The following is a 24,806-nucleotide window of genomic DNA, read 5'->3' as shown; positions in this document are numbered from 1 at the left end:
ACTTGGAGGCCCATGGGCCACACCTCGAAACTGCGAAACCTTTCTAACGGCAGATCAGGTAGCCTCTCCCTTTTCTCTCACCATCACTTCCCCCATCGTCTCAATACTGACTAAACTGAACATCCTACCCAAAACCTAATCACTCTGCTACTGTATTTGTTCTTTGTCTAAGGTTGTTCCGTGGGCCGCCGTCACAGCTGATTGCAGCAATGGCCGAAGTTGCAGCCTCAAATGTTCCATCCTTATCTGAGGTAAAATTACACTCCTATTTTTCATCTTCGATTTGGTTTCTGCTCTGCAATTAACCATTTTTTTTTAACTGATTTCTGGATTTTGATGGAATGTAAATTAAAAAAAGGCCCTTTTTAATCGATTATTTGATTAGTTAATACCAATTTTAGTATTTGGATTACGGTTGGTATCGATCTTAACTCAGGCTTCAATATATGGATAATTTTTCAATCAAAATATTTTCTATCGAGATTGCTTTCTATATATAGAATATTGTTTTTTCTTAGATAATTATTGATATGAGGATTGCAGGGCATATCAAATAAGTTGTTAAGTTGTGCTTGTACGTGTTGGATTTTTTTTTTTTTTGGTGCTATCATTGTTCAGAAAAAATTGAAGGACTAGTGAAGCAATATGAATCTGGAATTAAAGTTAATCAGCATGATTAGGATATGTGTTTGATCTTTAATTATGTTGTAGTTTAATGAATGATAATATGACTTTTTCTTAATTGGGTTGGAGCATTGTTTTTAGGGAAAGAAAACAAAGAGCATATAGTGAAGATGTTGTTGTTCTCCAATATTATGATTATTTACTGCTAGTTCTGATCTGAATGAAATTGATTTTATTATGAAGTTGGCTGGAGGCTTCTCTTACTGTCTGTTGATAAGATTTTGATTTACATGAGTAGTTGTCTGAATTTGTAATATCTATCGTGTCTCTTGAGGTTCATCTAGGGATCGAGAAAGTGAAGGGTAAAGAGAGGAAAAACGAAGTAGCTTATATATATGCTTGTTGGATTTATAACAAAGTTACATATTTTGTTTTGTTGTTGAAAGTCAGCTGAAAAGTTGTAGGAAGTTAAGATCTACGTGTAACCAACTTATTTGAACATATCATAAGTTAACAATTTCTATTAATAGAGGAACTTTGTAACAAATCTTTACAAAAATGTGAATCAAATTTTCATTAGAAACAGTTAAATTACATAAGATTGTGCTTTAATCTAAGGAATGTGCGACTTTATTAGCCCCTGGTCCCTGGCTGGGAAGGATCGAGCTCATTCTTGTTCCGGTAAGAGGTACACTATGCTTGCATGGTATCCTAAACATAATATGAAATCCTCTAGTTCAAGATTGCTGCACTTTCACTATAATATATGACATGGGAATTTGCATTTCAGAAGAATGAAAATTCTTTGAGCATTTCCATGTGTAATCCTGCTTTCTTTTGTTTAGACTTTCTCTAGATTCTTCCGCAAATAAATTGGAAAACCTATATCAACATTTTATGCTGGAGTAAAGCTTTCTGATAATGCATACTTTATCTTATAAAATAATAAGCTTTCTGATAATGCATTTATCAAATTTTTCAAAAGCGAAAAGTGCAAGAAACAACTTGCCTTTTGGGGCCTTAAGCGAGAAGGATGAAGGGAAGCGCATGCTTCTCTGAAGGTGCAGAACTTACAAAGCTACAAGCATTACCTAGCATGTGGAAGCTATAACATCAAAATTGCTACTATTGATTGCAACATGCAATATACAACGATAATGTTAATCCCAGCACTTACCCAATCAAAAAATGGAATGTTAATCCCATCAACTCAAACAATAAATACCTTTTAAATGTAATTTAGACAATAAACTTTACCTTATTAAAAAAAATGTAATTTCGACAAGCCCACTGGAGGATTACTTCAATCATAAAATTGATTTTCAGTCTTGTTAATAAGCCGTGGAATAACTAATCTGTGGCGTTTGATTTTATATTTTTTATATGAGCAATAAGTAAGGAAAACATTGAAATTAAATAAATTTGTGATTGGAGTTATTGATCAACAAATTGAATGCTGCAAATGAATAATTTTATTGCTTATTCAATTGTTTTTAATAGCCATATAATAATTAATTTGCTCCAGTCAATTTTATATTTAATTTCTTTAGGACCATAGAAATAATTAGCTTTAGTTGTAAATCAATTTTTTCCATTTTCCTAACAATCAATCTTTAAATAAGAATTGAAGAATATGAAACGAGATAGAGAACAGAAAAGAATAGGAGAAAGGAATTGTGAGAATAGAGAGAGGAAGTTGCTCCATGATTGCAGGTCCCTCATGCAGAAGCTGGGTAACCCAACGGTCTCTCACTCATACAGGGAAACTAACAGCGTAGCAGATAGATTAGCTAGTTATGGTAGCCAACTATGCCCTCCCACAACCAGTTTGTATTTTGAAGAACCACCACCTTTCCTCACTGCCCTTCTCCAACAGGATGCCGCAGGTGATCCACTTCCTCGTCTTATCAACACCAGCCATGGGAATACTCTCCCAGACTTACCTTGTACGCAGCAGTATTGTACTAGTAGCTGCTCTAACCCCTCCCACTTTTGTACTCATACTTCCTCAGGAAGTTCTCCCCCTTATAGTTCGGATAGTAGTAGCAGTAGCTTTCCTTCTGTCTTTCATAGTACTACTAATAGTTGTTTTTCACTTCCATGTAATATGCCCGTACACACGTGTATGGACTCCCTGTATGAGCCTCTTTAATTAAATATCAGTATCTGTTTGACCAAAAAAAAAAGAGAATAGAGAGAGTAGGAAAAAGTATAAAATACAGCTAAGTAGAAGAAGAACAAGAAGACCAACTGAAGTGTAGTAGAGAAGAATCCTAGTACTCAAATAGCAAAACAATCCATCTTTTCTCGTGTTCTTTATCTTCTTTTAACTTAGATTCAAGTGAAGAGCAGAAGACTACAAAGAGAACTGAATGAAGCGTACTAGAGAAGAGTCCTAGTGATCAATTAGCAAATGGACCCATCTTTTATCCATGTTTTCTTTTGCTTTTATCTTCTTTTAACTTAGATTCACAAAGCGATCGCTTCTCTCGTGGTTTCCTCAATGTCTCACTCTCTAAAGTGCTTGCCTTCTTGAAATTGATTTGCCCCTCGCGTCATTGTTTAGTGAGAACAATCACCTGAAATTGATCATCGAGTAAAGGAATGTGCAGGAGGACCAAACGGACTATGTGAGGAGAAGAAGACAGCAAAGAGATTGAAGCGTACTAGAGAAGAATCCTAGTACTCAACTAGCAAAAGGATCCATTTTTACCCATTTTATCTCTTGCTTGTAATCTTCTTTCCAACGTATCTTCTTCTCGCATGTTTCCCCGTGTGCCTCACCAGCACCCACCCTCTGAAGTGCTCACCTTCTTGAAATTGCTTCGCCCCTCGTGTCTTTATTTTTTTGGAGCAGTCACTTCTAATTGATCTTCGAGTACAGAAATGTGTTCTGGCATAAACTCTTTACCTAGTTGTGAGCTTGTGATTTCTTTAACTCTTCTATTTTGACATGTTTCTTGACAATTTAGTATTGATACTTTAGAGGATAATAATATCCTTTGGCTTTATTATTTTGCACTTAGATTTTCTTTGCCTAGATAGGTTTTTTGCTGCAGATGACAAATCTTTTTCCTATTCCTAAATGTGCAGCAATATTTACTGAAAGAGCTTGAAGAGAAATCCCCAGTGGCAGCAAGTCCAGTGGAAGAAGCTGAGGTTAAGGCCCCCTCAACTGCTCCAACTGAAGAAGTTATTTCCAAGACTGAGGAAAATACAGTGGTTGAGAGCAGCGAAGTTGCCCCTGCACCAGAGGAAAGCAGTGAAGCTGCAGCTGAAGCTTCTCCAGCTGTGGAGCCTGCCACTGATGAAAGCAGTGAAAGTACTGAAGATGAGACGTCAGAAAATCAGGAATCTGCTGTTGAAGAAACCCCTGAGATTAAGGTTAGATCTAGTTAACCATCAATTGTGACTGCTTTTTTACTTTCAATACCTATGCATTGACTGTCTTCTGTTATTTATGATATGATTGGCAATCAGCTTGAGACAGCACCTGCTGACTTCCGTTTCCCTACTACAAACCAGACGAGGCACTGCTTTACAAGATATGTTGAATACCATCGGTCAGTATACATAGCTATACTAGTAACAATCCTCCTTTGTGTTTCTTCCTTGCGTCTTGTAATCTAGATCAAATAGCAAAGTTTCACCTATGTAACATTGGTTTGTTTTTCAGGTGCACAGCAGCAAAGGGTGAAGGTGCACCCGAGTGTGACAAGTTTGCCAAGTACTACCGTTCTCTTTGCCCTGGTGAATGGGTATGTTTGTTTTATACCTTTATATTTTATAAGATTTTGGTAGTATGTGAAATCATCTTGATTCCCATGTTTAAGTTTAACTTAACTTTGGGCAAATATGGAATAAACTACGTTAGATCCTAGATGTCTGCTAATGAGACAGAATTCCCCTTAGGTTTTTTGGCTGGACAAATTTATATTTTAATGTGGATTTGCAACCTCTGAATTTGAAATTGTTAGAAATCAAAATCTCTTAGGGAGCTATTTGATTCACGAACGTGTTATCACCGCTAGATATACATTGTATATTATAGAAGTGTTTAGTTTGGTACATTGTTTAGTTTGTTAAAAGTTTGGTTCATTGTCTTGAAAACTAGAGATGCATTGTATGTTATAGAAGTGTTTAGGTTTAACTGAATAATTTTCTTTTTACAATTATACACTGGCTTCTTTATAGTTTTACGCAAAATTGGATAATGAATGCATTTTAGGAAAAGGAATGTCAATCAACCTATACTTCTTGGCCATAGGCACACTTACAAAACCTTAGTTAGGTTGACCAAATCCAGTGTAGACCTCGCACACACATCCACATTGTGTCAGGTTGACACGGGTGCGGCAAAGATTTTGAAGGATCCCAGCAAAATAGATCCAAGGATGCCCAAAGGTCTTCCTATTGAAATAAATTAGGAGGCAATCAAGTAATATATCACCCAAGTGTTCAACTCTTTTGCTGAGCTTCCAAAGAACACCAAAGGCCTTATCAACATGGATAGATGGAATCTTCCATCTTTTAGAATCAAACAAGCCAAACCTGCTCAAATAGTATATGGTCCCCCTTGAATTCTGTATTTACATTTCAGACAGGACATAGATTAGTCTCACCTCAATGATCATGTACAAAGTTTGGTATACCAAACTCTAACTCTGTATCTTTCTGCACATAAATGATCAATGGAGACAGTTTAACCCAAAAAAAAAAAAAATAGTATATCACCAGAATTCCCTCGCCCCATACAACCTTCCAAAATATAGATTTGCGAAACTTTCTTCATAACAAGATTTCATTTTAAAATTGTTTTGGAATGTACATTCTAGAAGGTGGTGGTGGAAGTTGGGAACCAGATGATGTTAGCATACCAGCTCGTTTACCTTAGTGATCCAGTTATGTGGTTACCATAAGTGAAGTTAGCAATTTGGGCCAACTCCAAGTAGTGATTGTGGTGGACGTGACTGAGATGAGCAGTTTCCAGCGATTACAGCTATGATCAAAAGTACCAACCCTGTAGGTCAAGTGCAGCCACTATTTTTAGGAGCAAAGGATGGAGTAGAAGATATCTTTATTGGGGAGCAAAGCAATTTTTAGTGAGGATGATACAAGATTAAACTAAAATATTGCCAAATAAGGACTTAACCTGTATATGATATTTAGGGTCATTTGTTAGGTAGTCCTAATCCTGTTTGATTACACGTCATTATAATCCTTTCATGTTGTCAACTTCATTGCTTTTGATTATGGCTGCAGATTGACAGATGGAATGAGCAGAGAGAGAATGGCACCTTTCCCGGACCATTGTAAATTGTGGTGCCCAAATGTTCAGTCCCTGCTGCATTTGAATTCTAAAGTGAATGGGAGAGTCCATTTTTGTTATCAATAAATTTAAGCGTGCTTATTGGAACTAGCTCAAGCCTTCAATGAGTTACACTGCTACAAAAAGTTGTTTCAGATCATCAATTCTTGAGTTAACGTCTTCTTAAATACAATTTTATGCATCGATCTCTTGTAGTAGTGATGTATCATCTAGTACAATCTGTTGGCATTTCATAAATGATTCAAACTGATGATGAATAATAGCAGACAAATAATGCTTATTTTTTCATCCCTCTACTTATCTCCTTCCACAGTGCATCTGCATCTCAAGGGCAGTGTCATTTAAGCCTGTTTTCACTACATTATCTGTGAGAGTCCTCAAGCTCATGCCAAATATTTGCTCATGGGGTTTCTAGTCATTGTCATTCCTAATTAGATGATTTGAATTTATTATTCTAACTTAATTGAGTTAGTAGAGACTGCATAAATACACATCTAAGATATCAATAATCTAGTTTAAGGATTTTCTTTCAGTGGAAGCCGGTATCAAATTTGAGTTTTCATTATTGGAGGACTTTCACAGGTTATATCTTCATTACCAGCTATTACTTATTAAGTACCCCAGGATTTAGTGGAGCGTGATATATGCTTTTGAATAGATAAGCTTGTTATAATTACAGCAATTATCACCATTAGTACATGTACTTTGTGCTGCACGCTCGTGATTTTAGAGAACTATGAGAATCATTAATCAAACATTACGCAGAAAGGTTCTGAAAATCTTATTTGATGGTCAGAAAAAAGTTAGTTCTTTTTGGCAGTTTGCTACCTTAAAGATGGGAGTCTTGAGTCCTCCGCATCTTGCAGGTGCACCACTAGTACTACTTGATTTGTGTTATAAAATAATATTAAAAGTACACGATACAAGAGATATAGCTAAAGAAGTTGGGAGAGAGAGATATTTTTATTGCCTCTTCAATTCTATAAATGGACCTCCTATTTATCGGCGGAAAATGGTGATGATAATAGCTTGAAGGTCATGTAATTACTTGGTGACCAAGTAATTTCCTTGGTGACCAAGTATTCATTGTTTTCAAGTATATTAAATGGATATCCATCACTAATATTTACAACACTCCCCTTTGGATGTTCATTAATAGATGATGTGCCTCGTTAAAATCTTATTAGGGAAAAACCCTGTGGGAAAAAGTCCTAATGAAGGAAAAAGAGTACAGATATCTAGTAATACGATTTGAGAGCTGTCTCATTAAAAACCTTACTAGAAAACCCAAATGGGACAAAACCTTAGGGAAAAAGAGTATAGCTCGTATTTACTCCCCCTGATTAAAACATCACACAATTCTTGAAGATGGTGTACTCCGATCTTGTATACCAACTTATCATATGTTGAGGTTGGTAGAGCCTTTGTGATCAGATTTGTCAAATGATCATTTGACGAACTAGTCGATCATCTGCATCTTCATTCCTTAGATAGAGTTGCATCATTGCCAAGTACATTCTTAACTTGCTTCATAAACTGTTGTTGTCTTTCTATAATTTGACTGTCATGTAAAGCAACATGGTATGACAGTAATCCTCCATGGAAATAGATAACATATCTGGATCGAACTTTTATATCGATCAGATGAATGCCCTGTATATCCAAAACACTTGACAATATTTGTTAGGATAAACACATGCATGCCATACTTTCATTAGCAGTATCCAATTGATCTTATTTCAATATCTCCATATAGGAGTAAATTATATCATGCTCGTAGTTATAGCAAGATATGTAAATGCATCAATTGCATAAAGATATGGTACTTTAGGACCAATTCAATTTTCTTATTTCAAATTCTTTGGAACATATACAGATAATGTCGATCGCTTTTGTAAACTCTTCAAGAGCTCCAACAATATTCATATGAAAGATTTCGACTATCATAAAGAGACAAGGGTAAGAACATAGTATATTTGTACATTCGTCAATGAATATACATTAAGGCAATTTTAAGACATCAACCTTGATTCATTTAAGGATTATAAACAAGTTTCCCAAGAATTTGTATATGCTTAAGCATTTTGAATCCTTCGTAAATTTTCATATAAATTTTGTCAAGTAATCCATATAAGTGGGACAACTTCCATCGAACCATAAATTGTGACATCTTCGATGTCTGACTATAGGTCCAATCGCTTACCATGCTTTCAGCTAATTATTATCTCTACGTCAACATGCTTTAAGAGACGTAGAATTCTGATCCTCACAACCTTATACTATATTGCGCACTCTATAGTATCAAAGATATCGTCGATTATATATCATTTGTGTCGGTTCGCAATTCGACATAACTTACTGAAATCTCATCACTTCATTATTTTCGAAAATAAAACAACATAAGGTACATTCGAACCTTTCATAAGGTTTATGAAGTGTTATGTCGTAGCTCTTCAAGAGTACATTGCCTCCTTATTATGATCATTTGCTCCTCCCTTTTTCAAGGATTATTATATTTGAAACCGATTGGTCTACCATGATCCACGTGTTGCTCTTTTATGGTGTAGACTCGTCCTTCGAGGGGACTTTAGGAGCATTTTGCTGATGAAATATGAAATAGATGGGTCAGCAAATCCTTCTAGCATTTGACTTGAATTATCTGAGGATCATATTGATGATAATTCACAACATATTTCTTAGCTGTTTATTTTCTCCCCCTTATGTTAGTGACATATATCACCATTTTCTTGGGAAAATCCATCTATGTGCATCATGGTATATCCATTAATCATATACCGCACATCAAACGCTATAAGATGGAAATATCTAGTTCCTGACCCTGAACCAAATATGAGGGGATAATTTATCAAAATATATTGATCTGAAGCACACAAGTGTTGTTGTATGCAATATATCATATCACAGACCAACATCTGAAGTCTGTTCTTATAAGCAATGGTTTAGCATTATTTGTAATATGGAGGCATCTAATGCCAAACCAAACTTTAGATATAAACCAAGATTATCAAGATGAATTTTCTTGATTACATGTTCTAAAATTGTGCTTCCAACTCAATTATTTGAGCAAGCAACTTCGTAAATGTCAAATTTTCTAATGTTGTTAAGTGTTGATAATAAATGCATGTGAGCTGTCTCATAGATGCATCTATTTAGGACATCACATTGTAGGTGAACGGCCCACATTCACCTTTTATATTTTCGAAATTTAGGAGATTCGATCAACATGTTGTTCCAACATTAGTGTCGGTGTAATAAACTTATCATTAGAACAAGCAACATAAAAGAAATTTTGAAGAATCTTCTAGTTTTTCAATATATTTCGAATACTTGATTAGCACATCAGATTTAAATCAGGACGACCAAAATGGTCTGGTCAACTGATAAAATTATCTGTACCCGTAAAGTTCAAGTTTACCATGACGGGTGCTTTTTAATTTAATAAACTTCTAGTTTACTATTGCATGAGATTGTATGTCAATAAACTTCTGGTTTATCATAGTATGTGATCTCATCATGCTTGGGTAACATTTCTAGGAAAACATGCGTATTCTTACCCGTAGTAACTTGAAGATATTTAATATTCTGATCATTTGTAGTCTCAATATGATAACCATTATTATTGTTAGTAAACTTCAAGTCTACCACAGTTTGTTTTCCGAATGTAACAATTACGAGCTAGGATAAATGGTGCTATCACATATAACCTCTTCGAGAGACTTCAATTTATCTACCATAATCAGATATTATTTGAACACTGCTGGTGTTGTGATACTTGTAGATAAACAATTAGCTCTTCTGGTGCCTTTGATTATTAGTTTGTACTACCAAATATTTTTTAGATACTTCTAGTATCACAAAAGAAAATTTGGTTAGACACTACTGGTGTCATGAAAGAAAACAGTAATCAAATGAAAATTTAAAGACAATATTCAACTACAAATTATGAAAATAAACGTTAAACAATAAACTTCAGTATTTCAAATATATCCTTCAAGGAGATTAGCCATTAACATTTGAATATTTTGTATCAAAACGGCAATCGCATGATAATCACATTCTTCGGGAAGAGATACATTAATGTTTATTTCCTTCAAGGAAATCAATAACAACCAACCATAATGTATTAATGTGGTTATAGGAGAAGCATTCCACTCTGCTTCCTTTTGCCTTAGAATGATCCTTTAATATGATTCGACGTACGATAGGTACGTGTTGCAATGTCTTAATTTCATACCACAAAAAATAACATGTATATTCCTTGTATTTTATCTCTCGAGGAGATAGATTGTGGTATTTCATTCACTTCGGGGAACGCTTTTTAATTTAATAAACTAGTTTACCGATTATCCAAATGGGCTTGAAATACGACGTTCAAAGAATAGTTCGTTATTTTGCTCAAGCACGTTAACACATTGTTTCTAATATTGTCTTAGATATATCTTGTCGATTCTTTCTACTTCGTGAGTAAAGTTTCAGAGTTTTACAACTTCGGGAGTAAAGTTTAAAGTTTTACGACTTCGGGAGTAAAGTTTAAAGGTATACTACTTCGGGAGTAGTTTAAAGTTTAAAGATTAAAGTATAAACTATTCGGGAGTAGTTTAAAGTTTTACTACTCTCGGGAGTAAATTTCAACGAGTTATTACGCTTCAGAGTGAATTTAAAAATATTTACTAATTCGGGAGTAAATTTAGAATTCTACTATCGGGAGTAGATTTTAGAATTGTACTTTCTAATTCGGGAGAGTAGAATTCAAAGCCTTACTACTTCAGGAGTAAAATTCATAGTCTTACTACTTCTGGAGTAGAATTCAGAGTCTTACTATTTCGTGAGTAGAGCTCAAAGTTCTACTACTTCGGGAGTAGAGTTCAAAGTTTGCTACTCGAGGAGCAATTTTATGAGTTTAGTACTTCAGGAGAAAAGCATATAATATTCAGAATATTTCTTCTCAATTATTCTATCTCTTCTGGAGATGAATCATGATATTTTCACAATCAAATGCACATTCATATTTATAGGCTTTACTGTATACTATCACATTCACTTCAGAGAATGGATCTATATTTGTAACATTTATAAAAAATTCTCATTATTTAGGAATGGAACAAAATCATCTCTACGTGTTCTGAGCATATCAAATTATGATAGCTTAATACCTCTGATGTTGCTACTTCAGGAGCAAATCAAGGTATTCATATAATGTAGAGTATTTTTCTCTAACATATCTTCAATTGTAATCACAATATGCCTATGATAATATTATCACTTCTGTTGATTATAGGCGTAAATGAATTTAACCTCAACAAGGCATGGTAAATATTATCACTTCTAGTGATTATATATTCTTGTAAACTCTCATTGAAGATTAAGTGAACCTATTATTATCCACTTTATAATTTTTCGAATGAATCGCAATGATGTGGGGAACACATGACAGATCTAATATGCTTCATGATATGTGATAAAATAATATTTAAGGACATAAGTTTCATAGCGTAAAAGACATATGAAAATTAATTAGAAACATATAGAGATGGCCGCATAATGTTGGTGCTAACCATATCTTTATGTCAAGATGCAATACTTCTGTCCTTATAAAAGGTTTTCACCTCAAAAAGCTTGAAATAGTCATTTACAGTAGTTTGAAAATCAGATAAGCACTTAACAAAAGAGAATCAAGCTATGCATGGATTAATTGATTCATCCCACTCATACATGAATTTCATATATTAAAATCCAGTTTTGCAATTCATAATTTTGACTAGGATTATTTTCAGGCCACGTAAATCTTAGAATATAATATCATGTAAACTTTACATATTTATCTGTAACTATACACGAGATAGAGATATAAATATGATATCACAGTTAGGGTGGCTTTAAAGCAAATGTACCTTCGATCTTTTTATAATATTTATCAAAGATGGCAGAGTCTCGTGCTGATAACGTGTTATAAAATAATATTAAAAGTACACGACACAAGAGATATAGCCAAAGAAGTTGGGAGAGAGAGATATTTTTATTCCTTCTTCAATTCTATAAATGGACCTCCTCCTATTTATAGGAGGAAAATGGTGGCCAAAAACATGAAGGCCATGTAATTACTTGGTTTCTTGGTGACCAAGTATTCATGATTTTCAAGTATATTAAATAGATATCCATCACTAATATTTACAACAATTTGCACGTTTCTCATATATTTTACGTTTTGTCCGTTTATAATTCATTTATTAGCAAACCACAAAAGACCTAATAGAACTATTGCGACGAACATAGTAAAAGCATCATGAACGTTTCTTGATAGACATGCACCAAAGGGCTTGTATTATTTCATCAAACTACGAAGCATAGAAAAAGCAACATTTTTCTTGACCTTTGAGTAGAAGAGTCCTAGGATAATGATAACAATTTACCTAACACCGAATGTTTACACCAAGCATATAAACTTATTATAGTTAATTGAATCCTTCAGAAGTGAACTGATTGCCCCTGAGCTTCGGCTTCTAAGGGCAGCAACGTGGTTCATGCAACACATTGGTCCACCAAGTCTTCCAACATTTGGGTATAGCCAGAACCAGAAAATTCTTAGTGGGTAGCCAAAATGATTAAAAAACTATCGAAAGCCAGAAACAGAACTCCAAAATCAAAATTAGGAGACAGAATGGACTGGATAGTATCACCGGTGAGAAAGATGTCTACATGGAGATGAAATTGGGGACACGAAAGAGAGAGAGAATAAATAACTTCATTAAGAGCGCAATCAGAAGAAGTCAAAGAACAAAAGGAACTCAAGATACCAGGCGTTATGAAGGCACTTTCCACTTCTGAATTTAAAAACTAATTAGAATCACAAGAGGGGTCAGCAATTGAAGGGATAAAGTGCAGGTAGAAGAAGTTTTCTCATAAAGATTGTTGGCATTCATTCTTTTCAAATTCACACACACACACAGACGAATACAAGGTCAAATCTCATTTACAAATGGAGTCGAACTCAGCCACAGTCGGAAGAACTCATAGTAGCAGCACCGGTAATGACAAACCAATCTTATGAAGCAAGATATTGAAATGAGAAATACCACCAAAATGATGATACAACATCAAATTTCCAGTACCTGACATTCATCAGGAACTACTTGTATATATCATCATCTCGGAAACAACCAAAATGAAAGAACTTCCAGGTTGCAGTTGCAACAGATAAAGAACTCTTTCCATCAAGAACTTGAGAGTGACAAAGTAGGAGCAATCCTATCCCCCATGTAGCCAACTGTACATAGGACTTATTGCTCAGTGCTAGAATCCTTAAAATTGCTAAAAACAAGCCAGTGAAATAAAGTAGCATTTATCATCAAAAATTGTGTACATTACAATTGCATTTTAGACAACCTCCTAACCCCAACCCTCCTTTGCTCCGCCACTTATTATTACTGTTTAAGTGATTTCACGAAAGTATATTTGGAGAGACTTCCTTTCTCAAGTAAAAGACACTATCTTCTAAGAGAGACTAGGGATCTAGAAGCAGATTAAGTTTTTAAAGAAAATATTATTTGAAGAAATTGATGTGAGGAGGATAGAACTACATCCAACTAAAGTATTACCTGAGAGGCTTGTTATTAACAATGTTCTATTTTGGCATCCTTAGTCATACAAGGAAAGCAATATGTTCATGTCTATATTGCATCATAGAAAGATGCATACCAGAAGTCAAAGCTTAAATAGAACTTTTGTACACAAGCTGATCCAAGAAGTTAACTCAAAGCTAATTCAATCTCCTAACATACAAACATAAATGGCAGCGCGAAATCTATGATCAGCTAACCTTGAGTAAAATCGACAACACAAAATCCTATAATTTTCACATCCAGAAATTTCCTTAAAGCAAACATTCGAATGCTAAATAAGCAGCAAATCACACAAAACAAGCTTCAATCTAGAAAATATGCTACTTATAAAGACAAAATGAGCTAAAACTACACAAATTTAGCAATTAACAGAAGTACAAAACCATAAAACAATCCCATAAAGGAATTTCAACCTAAATTAGTTTACTCTTTCTAGATATGAATCCCCGAAGCTCTCATAGCTTCGCGCACCAGTTCCTCCTGCTCATAAATCAACTTCATTCTCCTCGAGGACAAATCAAACTCAACTGCATTCAAAGCTGTAAACTTTTTCTTCATCTCATCCCTCTTCTCAACACTAAGCACCCCACAATTCTCAACAAGCCACATCTCCATCTCAGCAACATTTTTCGTAACCGAAATCAAACTCAAATTATGTTTAACTTCCACATTCTTTTCCACCTCCTCACTCTTTTTCTCTTCCTTCACTTCAACAAGAACCCCATTATCTTTACTTGCAGTTACATTATTCTCCACTTTATCATTTTTCTCTTTACCCCAAATCTTTTTCGACAATTCATAACCTTTTTGCTCATGGGGTTTCGAAAAAATCCTATCTTTTCCCTTCTTCTCTTTCCCAGCATTGTTTTCATACTTCTTTTTCAACCTCCTAATCTTATCTTGCAACTGAGCCTTAGTTACATCAACATGTAAATTCTCTTTAATAAATTCATGAAACGCGCTTAAATCAGCAACTGGATCAGCTTTTTTCTTTGACCTGTAATCAATCATACCCTTTAAAATAGCAATTTCATCGTCTTCACTCCATAATCTCTGAAACAACTGCCTTTTTACATCCTCATTGGGTGCTTTTGTTTGTGTTTTCTTCACTGGATTTTCAATCTCTTTTTCTTGTTGTTTCTTCTTAGATCTCTTTGATTCTTTTTCCTTTGCTTCAACATCATCATCATCATCAACAGGCCTTTTAGTACACTTCTTCATCGGAGAAGCATTTGGTTTGGATCTGACAGCTTTTTTTGTTTCATCAATGGGTTTTACAACCGGGTTTGGTTTCTGGGTTAACGGAACCGGGTCGGATTCGGAGTCGGATTCTTCTTCTGTAGAAGAAGAGGAATCTTGTTGAGATTGTGGTTGTGGTTTCTTTGGTGCGGCAACTGGTGGTTTTTTCGGTTCGGGTTCGGGTTCTGATTCGGATTCGGATTCTGAACCGGAATCTGCGTTACCGGGTGAAGACACTTCCATCTCCTCAGAGCTGGATTCTTCTTCTTCTTCGGTATGATTTTTAGCCATTTTTGTTACTGTAGTGAAGGGTTTATGTGTTAGGGCAAAAGAATATAGCTGCCTCCCTCTCTTTATTTTTCTTTTTAAGGGATGTTACGAAACCAAATATAACTACGATGGGAAAAGAAAATCAATAAATGAGAGTGCTATTGGGAAATAACAGCTTGTATTTTCAAGGTTGGTCAAATTAAATTGAAATTCAAGAATAGTACTCCCTCCATCAAAACTTTTATGGAATAGTTTATCGTTATATATAGTAATAAAGTTGAAATTTTAAGAGATCTTTTTTTTTTTTTGGTAAGTTCCAAAGCAGCGGATGCTATCAAAGGGAGTGGCGATGCCAATCGCAAAAAGGAAGAGACTCATAGAATGGCAGAGGCAAATATTTTTGCACATTTTCGTTAATTCATTAACATGATCTATACATCTCGATCGGAAAAGAATCAAGAGAAAAAAGAAATAATCAGAATTGATCGATTAAAGATTGTTTCCCTCATATTTAATCTATCTGAATAACCCCTCTCAAGCGGATAAAGAGAGTTGCTTTAGCGCGCACTCCTATGACAAAGATACTTTTTCTGACTCATGGAAGCCCTTCCCGATTTAGATCACAGTATACCAACGACTTTGTCCTTAAATTCATCTATGTCATAACCACCCATCTGTGAAAGAGATCAAGGAAGAGTAAGATAGATTTAGTGCCGGCAAGCATATCTTTCTCGATCACAGATTCTCGCTTAGCTAATATATGACAATGATGCAAATTAACTCCTTATATAAAATGTAGATCGACATTATCGATGGATATGAACCTCTTAAATGGGGAATCAATGACCTCGAGATCTTAACATAAATGGTTTACAGCCTATTTGGAGGGACGCATGGGGATGAATCTTGAATATAATTAAATGTAATTACAAGATTTGACCTGTTTGCTTGGCCAGATAATTACATGGTTAGTATGAAATTTGGTGTAATTGGGAGGGGTAATGATCCTTTCTAATTCTCAAAAGGGGGTGAGAAATGGATGCAATTATAGGGTGTAAACCGTGTTACATTTTAATTTCTTTTCTTTTCTTATTTTAATTTCTTCTTCTTTTTTTACTTTTTAAAAAATATTTTTAAAATATATTTTTCATCGTTTTCTTTCTTCTCATTTTCAAACTGTCACTTCTTGTGATTTCATCTAACAACTCTTATTTTTTTTCTTCATTTTGCTCAATTGCGTTATTATTCTAGTTTTTGAAACTACACCTCCTAATATTTAAGAAATGAGTCATTAACAAATTTGACATATAATGAGCGATGTCCTTAAAGTAGAATTTCATTATTGAAAATATGGACTTGTGTTTTCATTTTCTTTTGAATTATATTTACTTAAGTTATGTTTTAACTTATTTTATGTTATGTTGCAATTTGACAAGAGTCTTATCTTTTAAAAAATGAATATTGAATTTATGTTATATTTTTTATTCTAATTTATTTGCTTTAATAGTATGACTTGTTATTTGTCACGTCCCAAAATACCCGCTAGACGTGATTGGCACCCAGCAAACCCCACCCGCCAGGCGAACCATATATCATACTTTTAATCATTTACGAAAGCACTAAAAGAAAATAAGTGCAGGTCCAACAACGTTATTAATGATAAAAATGCGAAATAGTCGCCAACCAAATCCATAATCGATTTATGAAAACCAACCAACGCTAAGATAAAAAGAATCTCTAGCCCACATCCTACGCTGAGACCATGGAGCATCTAACAGAGTTACATGAGTTTGAGTGTCGGGCATGTAAACTCAAAATAAAATAAATAACTAGAAATAAACTAGATAAAGCTGAAATGGCTGCCTCCATGAAAAATGCGGTGGCTCACCTCAGCAACAGAATCCACCCTCGAAATCTTCAATTACCAGTCTCGTTCTCAATGACAGTATCTGCATGGACATGCAGGTAAGGAGTAAGTTATACATAAATATAACTCGGTAAGATCCTCGACGCCACTTTAAATATCCACGGAACAAGTGCTAGAAAATACAAATACACAACAAGCACAAAAGATTACGCACATGAATAAATTATTATATAATAGCAACCAAGTCTCAAACCACTGCTTATCAAGTATATTATATGTCTCAACACAATTTACACTAAGGACCTGTCATAAACGGCAGTTAAAGAATTAATCAACACCATGAATCCACGGCAACATATACAATGTGCCAAATATGTCGGGAAGCATACACAATGCTAAGGGAAGCATATACAATGCCCCAATATCAATGCTAAGGGAAGCATACACAATGCCCCAATATAATCAAGAAGCATACACAATGCTAAGGGAAGCATGCACAATGCCCCAATATCATGGCTCACAGCTATATCACATCACAAAACAATTTATAAAGAGAGTTTTGAATTATTTGAAAATAAAGTATATGCGACTGGCCTTAAGGACCACCGATTCTGCCAAGCATACGCTCGCCCCAACACATGGACCAGGCAGACAAAATATATTTTTAAAACGGGTTTTGAAAAGCAAGTACTCAAAGCTTAAAGTCTCACTTACCTCAAATTCACAATTCAAGCACACTTCCCAATAAATCAAAACTGCTTTCTCGAGTCTCCGGATTGCCTCAAACTACACACAAAAACGGATTTAGAATGGTCAAAACTATTAGGGTAAACCACTTCTATATTTTTAGAGGCTTAAACGGTTAAAGTCAAATTTTAAAGGACGAAAACGCCCTCTGGTCAATGTGTTCAAAACCCGACAATACATATGTTTTCGGAAGACGCTTAACGAGAGTATTCCAACGATATATAAAAGTCTAAAATCCGACGCTATTTGCCCTTTCAAATCAATGATTTTAATTGAAGAACTCTAGAGCTAAACTTTCTCAATTCCTCAAAATATCCCCATATTTTCACCATAAAAATTCACCCATAATTATGTAATAAACTTAAATAAAAGAGTAGAATCATTAGCTTGATGATTTGGGATGAAAGTCCTTATTTTTATTCCCTCTTTTCCTTTCTTTTTCTCCTTTTCTTTTCTTTTTTTTTTTCACTGGTTTTTCTCCCTCTGTTGCTTGGTCTCTTTTATTTCCTTTCAGCTGTCCACAATTAAACCTTCACGTCTGATAACCATCAGACTTTTGAAGTCTTTAACTTCTTTTTTTTTTTCCTTTTCCTTTTCCTTTTTGGGCTTGGCCCACTAAATTCCTTCTTTTCAAATTTTCTTTTTAATTCTAATTTCGAATTTCTTTTTCTTTTAAATCCCTTTTTAGCTAAAATTATCAATTAAACCCTTATTTAAAAAAATTAGGTTATTACATTATTTTACATTATGTTGTTCATTTTTCAATTAGAATTTATAAGCTATTTTTTTCTCAAATATTTGAATAATGTTATGGCATTATATTTATAAAGATTAATCGTTTTTTTCAAATATGCAGTCCATGTTAGTCTTACAAAATGTATGCTTTTAATTTTATAATTAATTAAATTAAATATTAGAAATTTGAGAAATATATCAATTAACATTTACAATATTATTTATAAATATATGATTATTAATTAATATATTTTCAAGAAATAATATGTATCTTAAATACCTAATTAATATCATTTATAGAGGCACATATTTGTCAAGTATTAGCTTTCATTTTTTGATAATTAATTTTTATTTTTGTAATTTAATCAAATTATATAATTACACTTGTGCAACTAAAATATGCTTGTAATTACACTATAGTTATAAAATGACAAACAAACAGATTTTTGTAGTTACTACCTTACACCAATTCCAATTACTTGGTGCCTCTCCAAACAGACCCTTTGTCGTACAATTGAATGGTCATTTAGTTTACTTTTTAAACTTTTTAATTAAGGGAAAATACATAAAAAAAATACTAACGTATCTTTCGAATTAATTATGACGCATTCAATCTTTGCGAGCGACCTATTACCCCCCGGCCTTATTTTTTTTGTATTTTTGTATTTTTTTCGGCTGATATGGCACAATAAAAATTTGATGCCTAGTTGCACAGTGGAGAGTATTGCACGCTCTCCGCCACGTCAGTGCCACTTTTCCTTTCTTTTTTTCATTTGATAATGGGTTCAAAACACACCTGCACCACTTGTGATATTCTTTATGTTCCCCACGAGTCCCGTACTTTTCTAACAAAAAAAAAAAACTTTAACCCATTAAAAAAAAAAAAAAAAAAAAAAATTAGAACCAAACGACCCGTTAAAAAAAAAAAAAACTTTTAAGTTTGGTCCTTTCGTGCGTGAAAACAATGTGCGTGGGTATTTTATTTTTTTTTTTTTTTTAAGCTATCAAAAATCACGTTTTTTTTCATACTTTGGACAAAGATTAGTTATGTTTCAAAACCCCGAAATATTAATATTTTATATAGAACTTTATATATTTTTTTGCGTACAATAACGTCGGCTCATTACATCAAGTATACCTAAACATTTTGATCGTCGTTTTAGGGGTTGTAGAGTGCCCCGAAGTAAGTTTTGTTTGCTTGGAAACTTGTTATCTTTGAAAATCGAACTCAAAATTAAGTTTTTTTCAGTACTTTGATCGAAGATTAGTCACGTTTCCGGAATATAAATATTTTATATAGAACTTCATTTTTTTTTTAGCGTAAAATAATGTCGGTTCATTACATCAAGTATACATATATGTTTGGATCGTCGTTTTAGGGGTGGTAAAGTGCCTCGAATTAAGTTTGAAAACTTGTTATCTTTAAGTTTTTTTTGATACTTTGATAAAAGATTAATCACGTTTCAAAACGTCGGAATATAAATATTTTATATAGAACTTAATATTTTTTTTAACGTACAATAATATTGGCTCATTATATCAAGTATACATATGCCTCTTCACTCACGTAAACAAAAAAATAAGGACCGGAGCATAGATGAAAAACTAGTTGTAAATTGTTAAAACTTTAAATGGTCATAACTTTGCGCTCGGATGTCCGATTTACGCGATTTTTTTTTATTCAGGATATTTTTTCCAGATCTACGCGGACAAACGGCCGCAAGGCGGTTTGGCCGAGCCGATTTTCCAAAAAACGCCCGTTATCCCATTCAATTTCAATTTTCCCCCAAATTTGTGCAAAAATTTCATTCTTCTTTAATAAAAATCTAATGATAAAAAATCTATTTCGAGATGCTAATCCCGTGGTAATGATGTTTTGAATGTCAATTTCGAGGTTCGAAAATCAATTTATAAAAACGAGCTAGATAGCATTAGTGAACAATATAAAAAATAAAAAGTGTCTATTTTGTAACATTCACCAATTTAGCTTTGATGGTTTAGCCTCTTTTTTTTACTCACTTCTTTTTATACCAATAACATGGGATCAAATCTTTGTGGGAGCATTGAATGAGATATATTATACCTTGATTGAACCTCTCGTATTGAATGAATTATTTTTTAATATAATATTTTTATTTCAAAACACTTAAATTAAAATCGTATAAAATATAACTTAGATCTAAAGATGATAAGTTTAAAACAAAACTTACTTCAAGATTTATACAACCTCTAAAATGCGATCCAACGTTAGGCATATTTAATGTAATAAGCCGATGTTATTATACGCAAAAAAATATATTAAATTTTATATAAAATATTGATATTTGGGATTTTGAAATATAGCTATCTTTCTTTCTGAAAAAAATGTATTTTTAAAATTAAAAAATACCCCTTACACACACGGAATACTTTGATTCTTTTTTTTTTTTTTTTTTTTAATGAGTTAGGTTCCAAAATATTTTTTTTAGGGTTAGAAAAGTTAGGGGCTCTGTTCCCCACCTAAATAATGACGTTTGAAGCATGCGAACTTCTTCAAATTTAAACCGTCCGTTTAACAGAGCTTTAAAATTGTATCTCTCGAAAGAGCTTTTGGCTTTTTTTTCTATAGTAATAGACTTTGGCCTAACACGTTAGAATATATTTAAGTTAACAAAAAAAAAAAAAAAAAAATCATGTTAAGATGGTTTTGTTCGAAGAGTCTAAAAAAGTTAAAAGGGTTTCAGGGGGCATTGGATAGAGACTAGAAGCCGCATTCAGAAAAAACTTGGAACTTAACCACTAAATTTAAAATTTAGACTTCAAATAAACTTAATGTTCACTTTTAACCTCTAATTTTGTACTAAATTCATCTCTTCTTCAATTCAAAACTTGAATATGTTCTTCAACGGCACCAGAAAGTACGCCAATTGTACAGTAAACCCTAGAGAATCAACACGGCGGCGGAATTGAAAGATTCAAACGACGACCACGTCAAATTTACTTAACAAAACGTAATTCCACAATGCTTAGGGGTTCATCTGACCTGAATATCTCATTAAAAGCAACTTCTTGTACCTAAAGGCAGTGACTAACAAATGCTTAACATGAACATTTTGAATTGAAAGAAGATATACCAATAAAATCGAACAAAACATTGAATTTTGAGAGAAGAAATACCAATAAGCTCGAACCATATATTGTCAAATATTCAGTAATGCACAACCATTCATATCTATAAACCTATTAATACCAATTCTCCTAAAAATTAAAAAACAACACAAATTGGAAAAGAGCCTTTACCAATCTAATCAACAACAAATCAAAACACCCTAAGCTCTTTCTCCCCTAATCCTCCTTGCAAGCTGAATATCCTTGGGCATGATGGTAACCCTCTTTGCATGAATAGCACACAAATTCGTATCCTCAAACAAACCAACAAGATACGCTTCAGCTGCTTCCTGAAGAGCCAACACAGCGTGGCTCTGGAAACGCAAATCAGTCTTGAAATCCTGAGCGATTTCACGAACAAGCCTTTGGAACGGCAATTTCCTGATCAACAGTTCAGTACTCTTCTGGTACTTGCGGATTTCACGAAGTGCAACAGTTCCAGGCCTGTATCTGTGTGGCTTCTTAACTCCTCCTGTTGTTGGGGCAGATTTACGGGCAGCCTTTGTTGCAAGTTGCTTCCTTGGTGCCTTTCCTCCAGTTGATTTACGGGCAGTTTGCTTCGTACGAGCCATCTGAACAATAAACAATAATCCAAGTCAGTCCCAAAATTTTCACGGATTTAAGCAAAGAAAAATTGAATCTAGAAAATAAGGACCCGTTTGGCCATGAGAATTTTTCAATTTTTTTCCAGAAAATTATTTCACTATTTCAAAATCAGTGTATGACCATAAAAATTTCAAGTTCTGTTAACAGCAATTCATGGATCTAAACATTGGAAATTGAATTCAAAAATAACACATACATAATAATCGAATTTTCAGATGCTAGAAGAAAAAAACGAAAGAAAAAAATTTCAATGACGTAGAGCTAACCCTAAAATCAAAACCCTAGAGAACAACAAATTCAAACTTGAAAACAGCTTTTTACCATTAAAACGAAGAAATCACAATTGAAATTCAAAAAACTGAACGGAATTGAATAGCAAAGAAAAGAATAAAGAAATCGAACCTTAAACTTGCTTGGAATTGAAGGCTGTGAAAAGTTTGAAAATATGTAAAGAACTTTTTTTGTTTTTCGTGAAGACGTGGATTGAGATGGGTTGGGTTAGATGCTATTTATAGAACGAGTGAAAGCCTGGGTTGGTTAGGATTTCTTTTACCCGTGTGTGTTTTTCAAAGTACGGTATCAACGGTTGGTAGTAGCTTTTGTTGTGTTTCTTGGTAGGAGATGAACGGTTGAGATCTCGAGGTACTTTTCTGACTCGATCCTTGAGGAGTCATACTCGCTCTCTGATTGGTTCTTATTGTTTCTTGAGGATTGAAGCTTTATTAAGTCGGTAAATCACCTCATTGCGGCTTACGTGACAAAAACACACCCGGATTGCTATTTTAAATGGTATATTTTATTTTATTTTGGTCTAAAATCTTAAATGAAATTTTTTTTATTTTTAATTTATTATTTTTTGTCTAAAATGGTTTCATTGATTGGATGAAATTTTTGTGTATAGAATTTTATTTTATTTCATGCACTAAGGGGAAAATAAAAAAAATATTGATAAAAATTTTAAAAAAATCAAATAATTGGCTTGAAGTTTAGTTTGATTAAAACCGAATCAAACCAGACTCATGTCAATCGACTAAACGAATGATCAAAATACAAATTTTCATTTAGATACCTCATATATGCGTTTGTAAGTTATTATATTGCGAGTATGATCAACATATAGAGTAAGTCATGACTTAAATCTTTTACAAAGTAGTTTATATTGGAATTAACATTATACAATCTTCAATATTATCATAATAAAATTAATCACCATCAATGTGTAATTGATAATTATAAAAGAGATTCATGATGAATGAATATAATTTCTCATGACTTATTTAATTTTCAGTTTTAGTATTTTCAATTATTCATGGTTCAATCATTACTTGGTGGTGTTAATCTCCACAAATAGAACTTCTACCTTTTACAAAGTAGTTTATATTGGGAAATTCAATATTATCGTTTGGTATTGATAAATATAAAAGGTTGATGGATCATGACTTATTTAATTTTCACTTTTAGTTTTAGTAATGCATTACTTGGTGGTGTTAATTAGAACTTATCTTAGGAGTCGTTTATTAGTTATGTAGGGTTTAGTTATGCGGGTTGGGGTGTTCAAATGAGACCGAAAAATCGATCTGAATCGGTAAACCAAGTCAAACCGACTTAATAAACCAAAAACCGGTTCAGTTTGATTTGATTTGGTTTTAAATTTTTAAAAAACGATAACATTTGGTTTGGTTTGGTGTTACACACAAGAAAAATCGAATCAAACCGAGCCAAACCGATAAATATATACATATATAAAAATATTATATATATATATATACATATATAAAAATATTATATATATATATATATATGTTGATGTGTTGTGATAATTAAGAAAGAGGGGAAATGTTGCCCGTTTCGCTTTAGAATCGATTTATCATTTCATATACGTGATATAATAGTACCATCTAAGCTTGAAATGTCTTCCTTTGTTATAAGATTGGAGTACTATTTCGACAGATTCATTTTATGATTATGTTGACGACTTGAGGTATGTTAAGGCTAACTTTCCTTCTTTTGGCATGATCTTTATGAACGAAACGTAAACGTAACGATACTCCATAATGATTCCATTTTTAGCAGCTAGAGATGTTCTATGTTGTTTCATGTTCTGGTAATATTGTTCTTAGCAAGTCCTTCTCCCGATTTCGTGTGTTTCACATAGTCACTTGTTGATGAAAATGTTATCTCATAACGATGTTCGGATGTCACGACCCAAAACCACCACAGACGTGACCGACATCCGACGTCATGAACAACATCGGAAGAACCTTATAAATCAATAGCGTCAAGCCCTTTTTCAATAATCTTTAATTATTTAATTAAACAAGTGATAAATAACTAACTAAAATTTAAGATCACAATTATGAAACAAAATCAGCGGAAGTCTAATATAAATGAATAGTTATGAACGTGGAAAACACCAAAAAAAAAAAAAAAGTCATAGGAGACTTCAACATCTACCCACAGTATGACACTTGTCTATGGAGGTTCTAAAAAAAAAATGTTATATCCCGTATTTTGTACGTTGGAATATTTTAAGTTGGTTGCGATAAGTTATGGACAAGGCTATTTTTTTTCCGACTTTGTTAGAGTGCATAAGTTGCATATT

At 33.5% G+C, this 24,806-nt stretch overlaps 3 protein-coding genes across 3 annotated transcripts; 1 reads left to right on the top strand and 2 right to left on the bottom strand.

The window, feature by feature from the left end:
* The first annotated feature begins 73 nt into the window (after positions 1-73).
* On the top strand, positions 74-6,241 carry LOC132033691 (cytochrome c oxidase subunit 6b-1-like). The gene is made up of 5 exons (XM_059423738.1): positions 74-251; positions 3,718-4,008; positions 4,105-4,187; positions 4,301-4,382; positions 5,887-6,241. The coding sequence occupies exons 1-5, from the start codon at positions 210-212 to the stop codon at positions 5,938-5,940; spliced, it is 552 nt and encodes a 183-aa protein (XP_059279721.1). The 5' UTR covers positions 74-209; the 3' UTR covers positions 5,941-6,241.
* Positions 6,242-13,801: 7,560 nt separating this feature from the next.
* LOC132033690 (STOREKEEPER protein-like) lies at positions 13,802-15,310 on the bottom strand. The gene has a single exon (XM_059423737.1). The coding sequence runs from the start codon at positions 15,121-15,123 to the stop codon at positions 14,026-14,028; it is 1,098 nt and encodes a 365-aa protein (XP_059279720.1). The 5' UTR covers positions 15,124-15,310; the 3' UTR covers positions 13,802-14,025.
* Positions 15,311-21,561: 6,251 nt separating this feature from the next.
* LOC132033688 (histone H3.3) lies at positions 21,562-22,758 on the bottom strand. The gene is made up of 2 exons (XM_059423736.1): positions 22,607-22,758; positions 21,562-22,170 (listed from the first exon to the last, which is right to left on the bottom strand). The coding sequence occupies exon 2, from the start codon at positions 22,168-22,170 to the stop codon at positions 21,760-21,762; it is 411 nt and encodes a 136-aa protein (XP_059279719.1). The 5' UTR covers positions 22,607-22,758; the 3' UTR covers positions 21,562-21,759.
* Positions 22,759-24,806: the final 2,048 nt, after the last annotated feature.

Source organism: Lycium ferocissimum, chromosome 10, assembly GCF_029784015.1.
Source record: "Lycium ferocissimum isolate CSIRO_LF1 chromosome 10, AGI_CSIRO_Lferr_CH_V1, whole genome shotgun sequence".
Lineage (NCBI taxonomy): Eukaryota > Viridiplantae > Streptophyta > Magnoliopsida > Solanales > Solanaceae > Lycium > Lycium ferocissimum.
Note: the sequence above shows the minus strand (reverse complement) of the source record. Positions and strands in the feature narration are given on the sequence as shown.

Excerpts from the sequence above, each read along its gene's own strand:
- LOC132033691 (XM_059423738.1), top strand. The coding sequence starts at position 210 with ATGGCCGAAGTTGCAGCCTCAAATGTTCCATCCTTATCTGAG. Across the intron at positions 252-3,717 it reads ATGTTCCATCCTTATCTGAG|CAATATTTACTGAAAGAGCT; the intron begins GTAAAATTACAC and ends CTAAATGTGCAG. Across the intron at positions 4,009-4,104 it reads AAGAAACCCCTGAGATTAAG|CTTGAGACAGCACCTGCTGA; the intron begins GTTAGATCTAGT and ends ATTGGCAATCAG.
- LOC132033690 (XM_059423737.1), bottom strand. The coding sequence starts at position 15,123 with ATGGCTAAAAATCATACCGAAGAAGAAGAAGAATCCAGCTCTGAGGAG.
- LOC132033688 (XM_059423736.1), bottom strand. The coding sequence starts at position 22,170 with ATGGCTCGTACGAAGCAAACTGCCCGTAAATCAACTGGAGGAAAGGCA.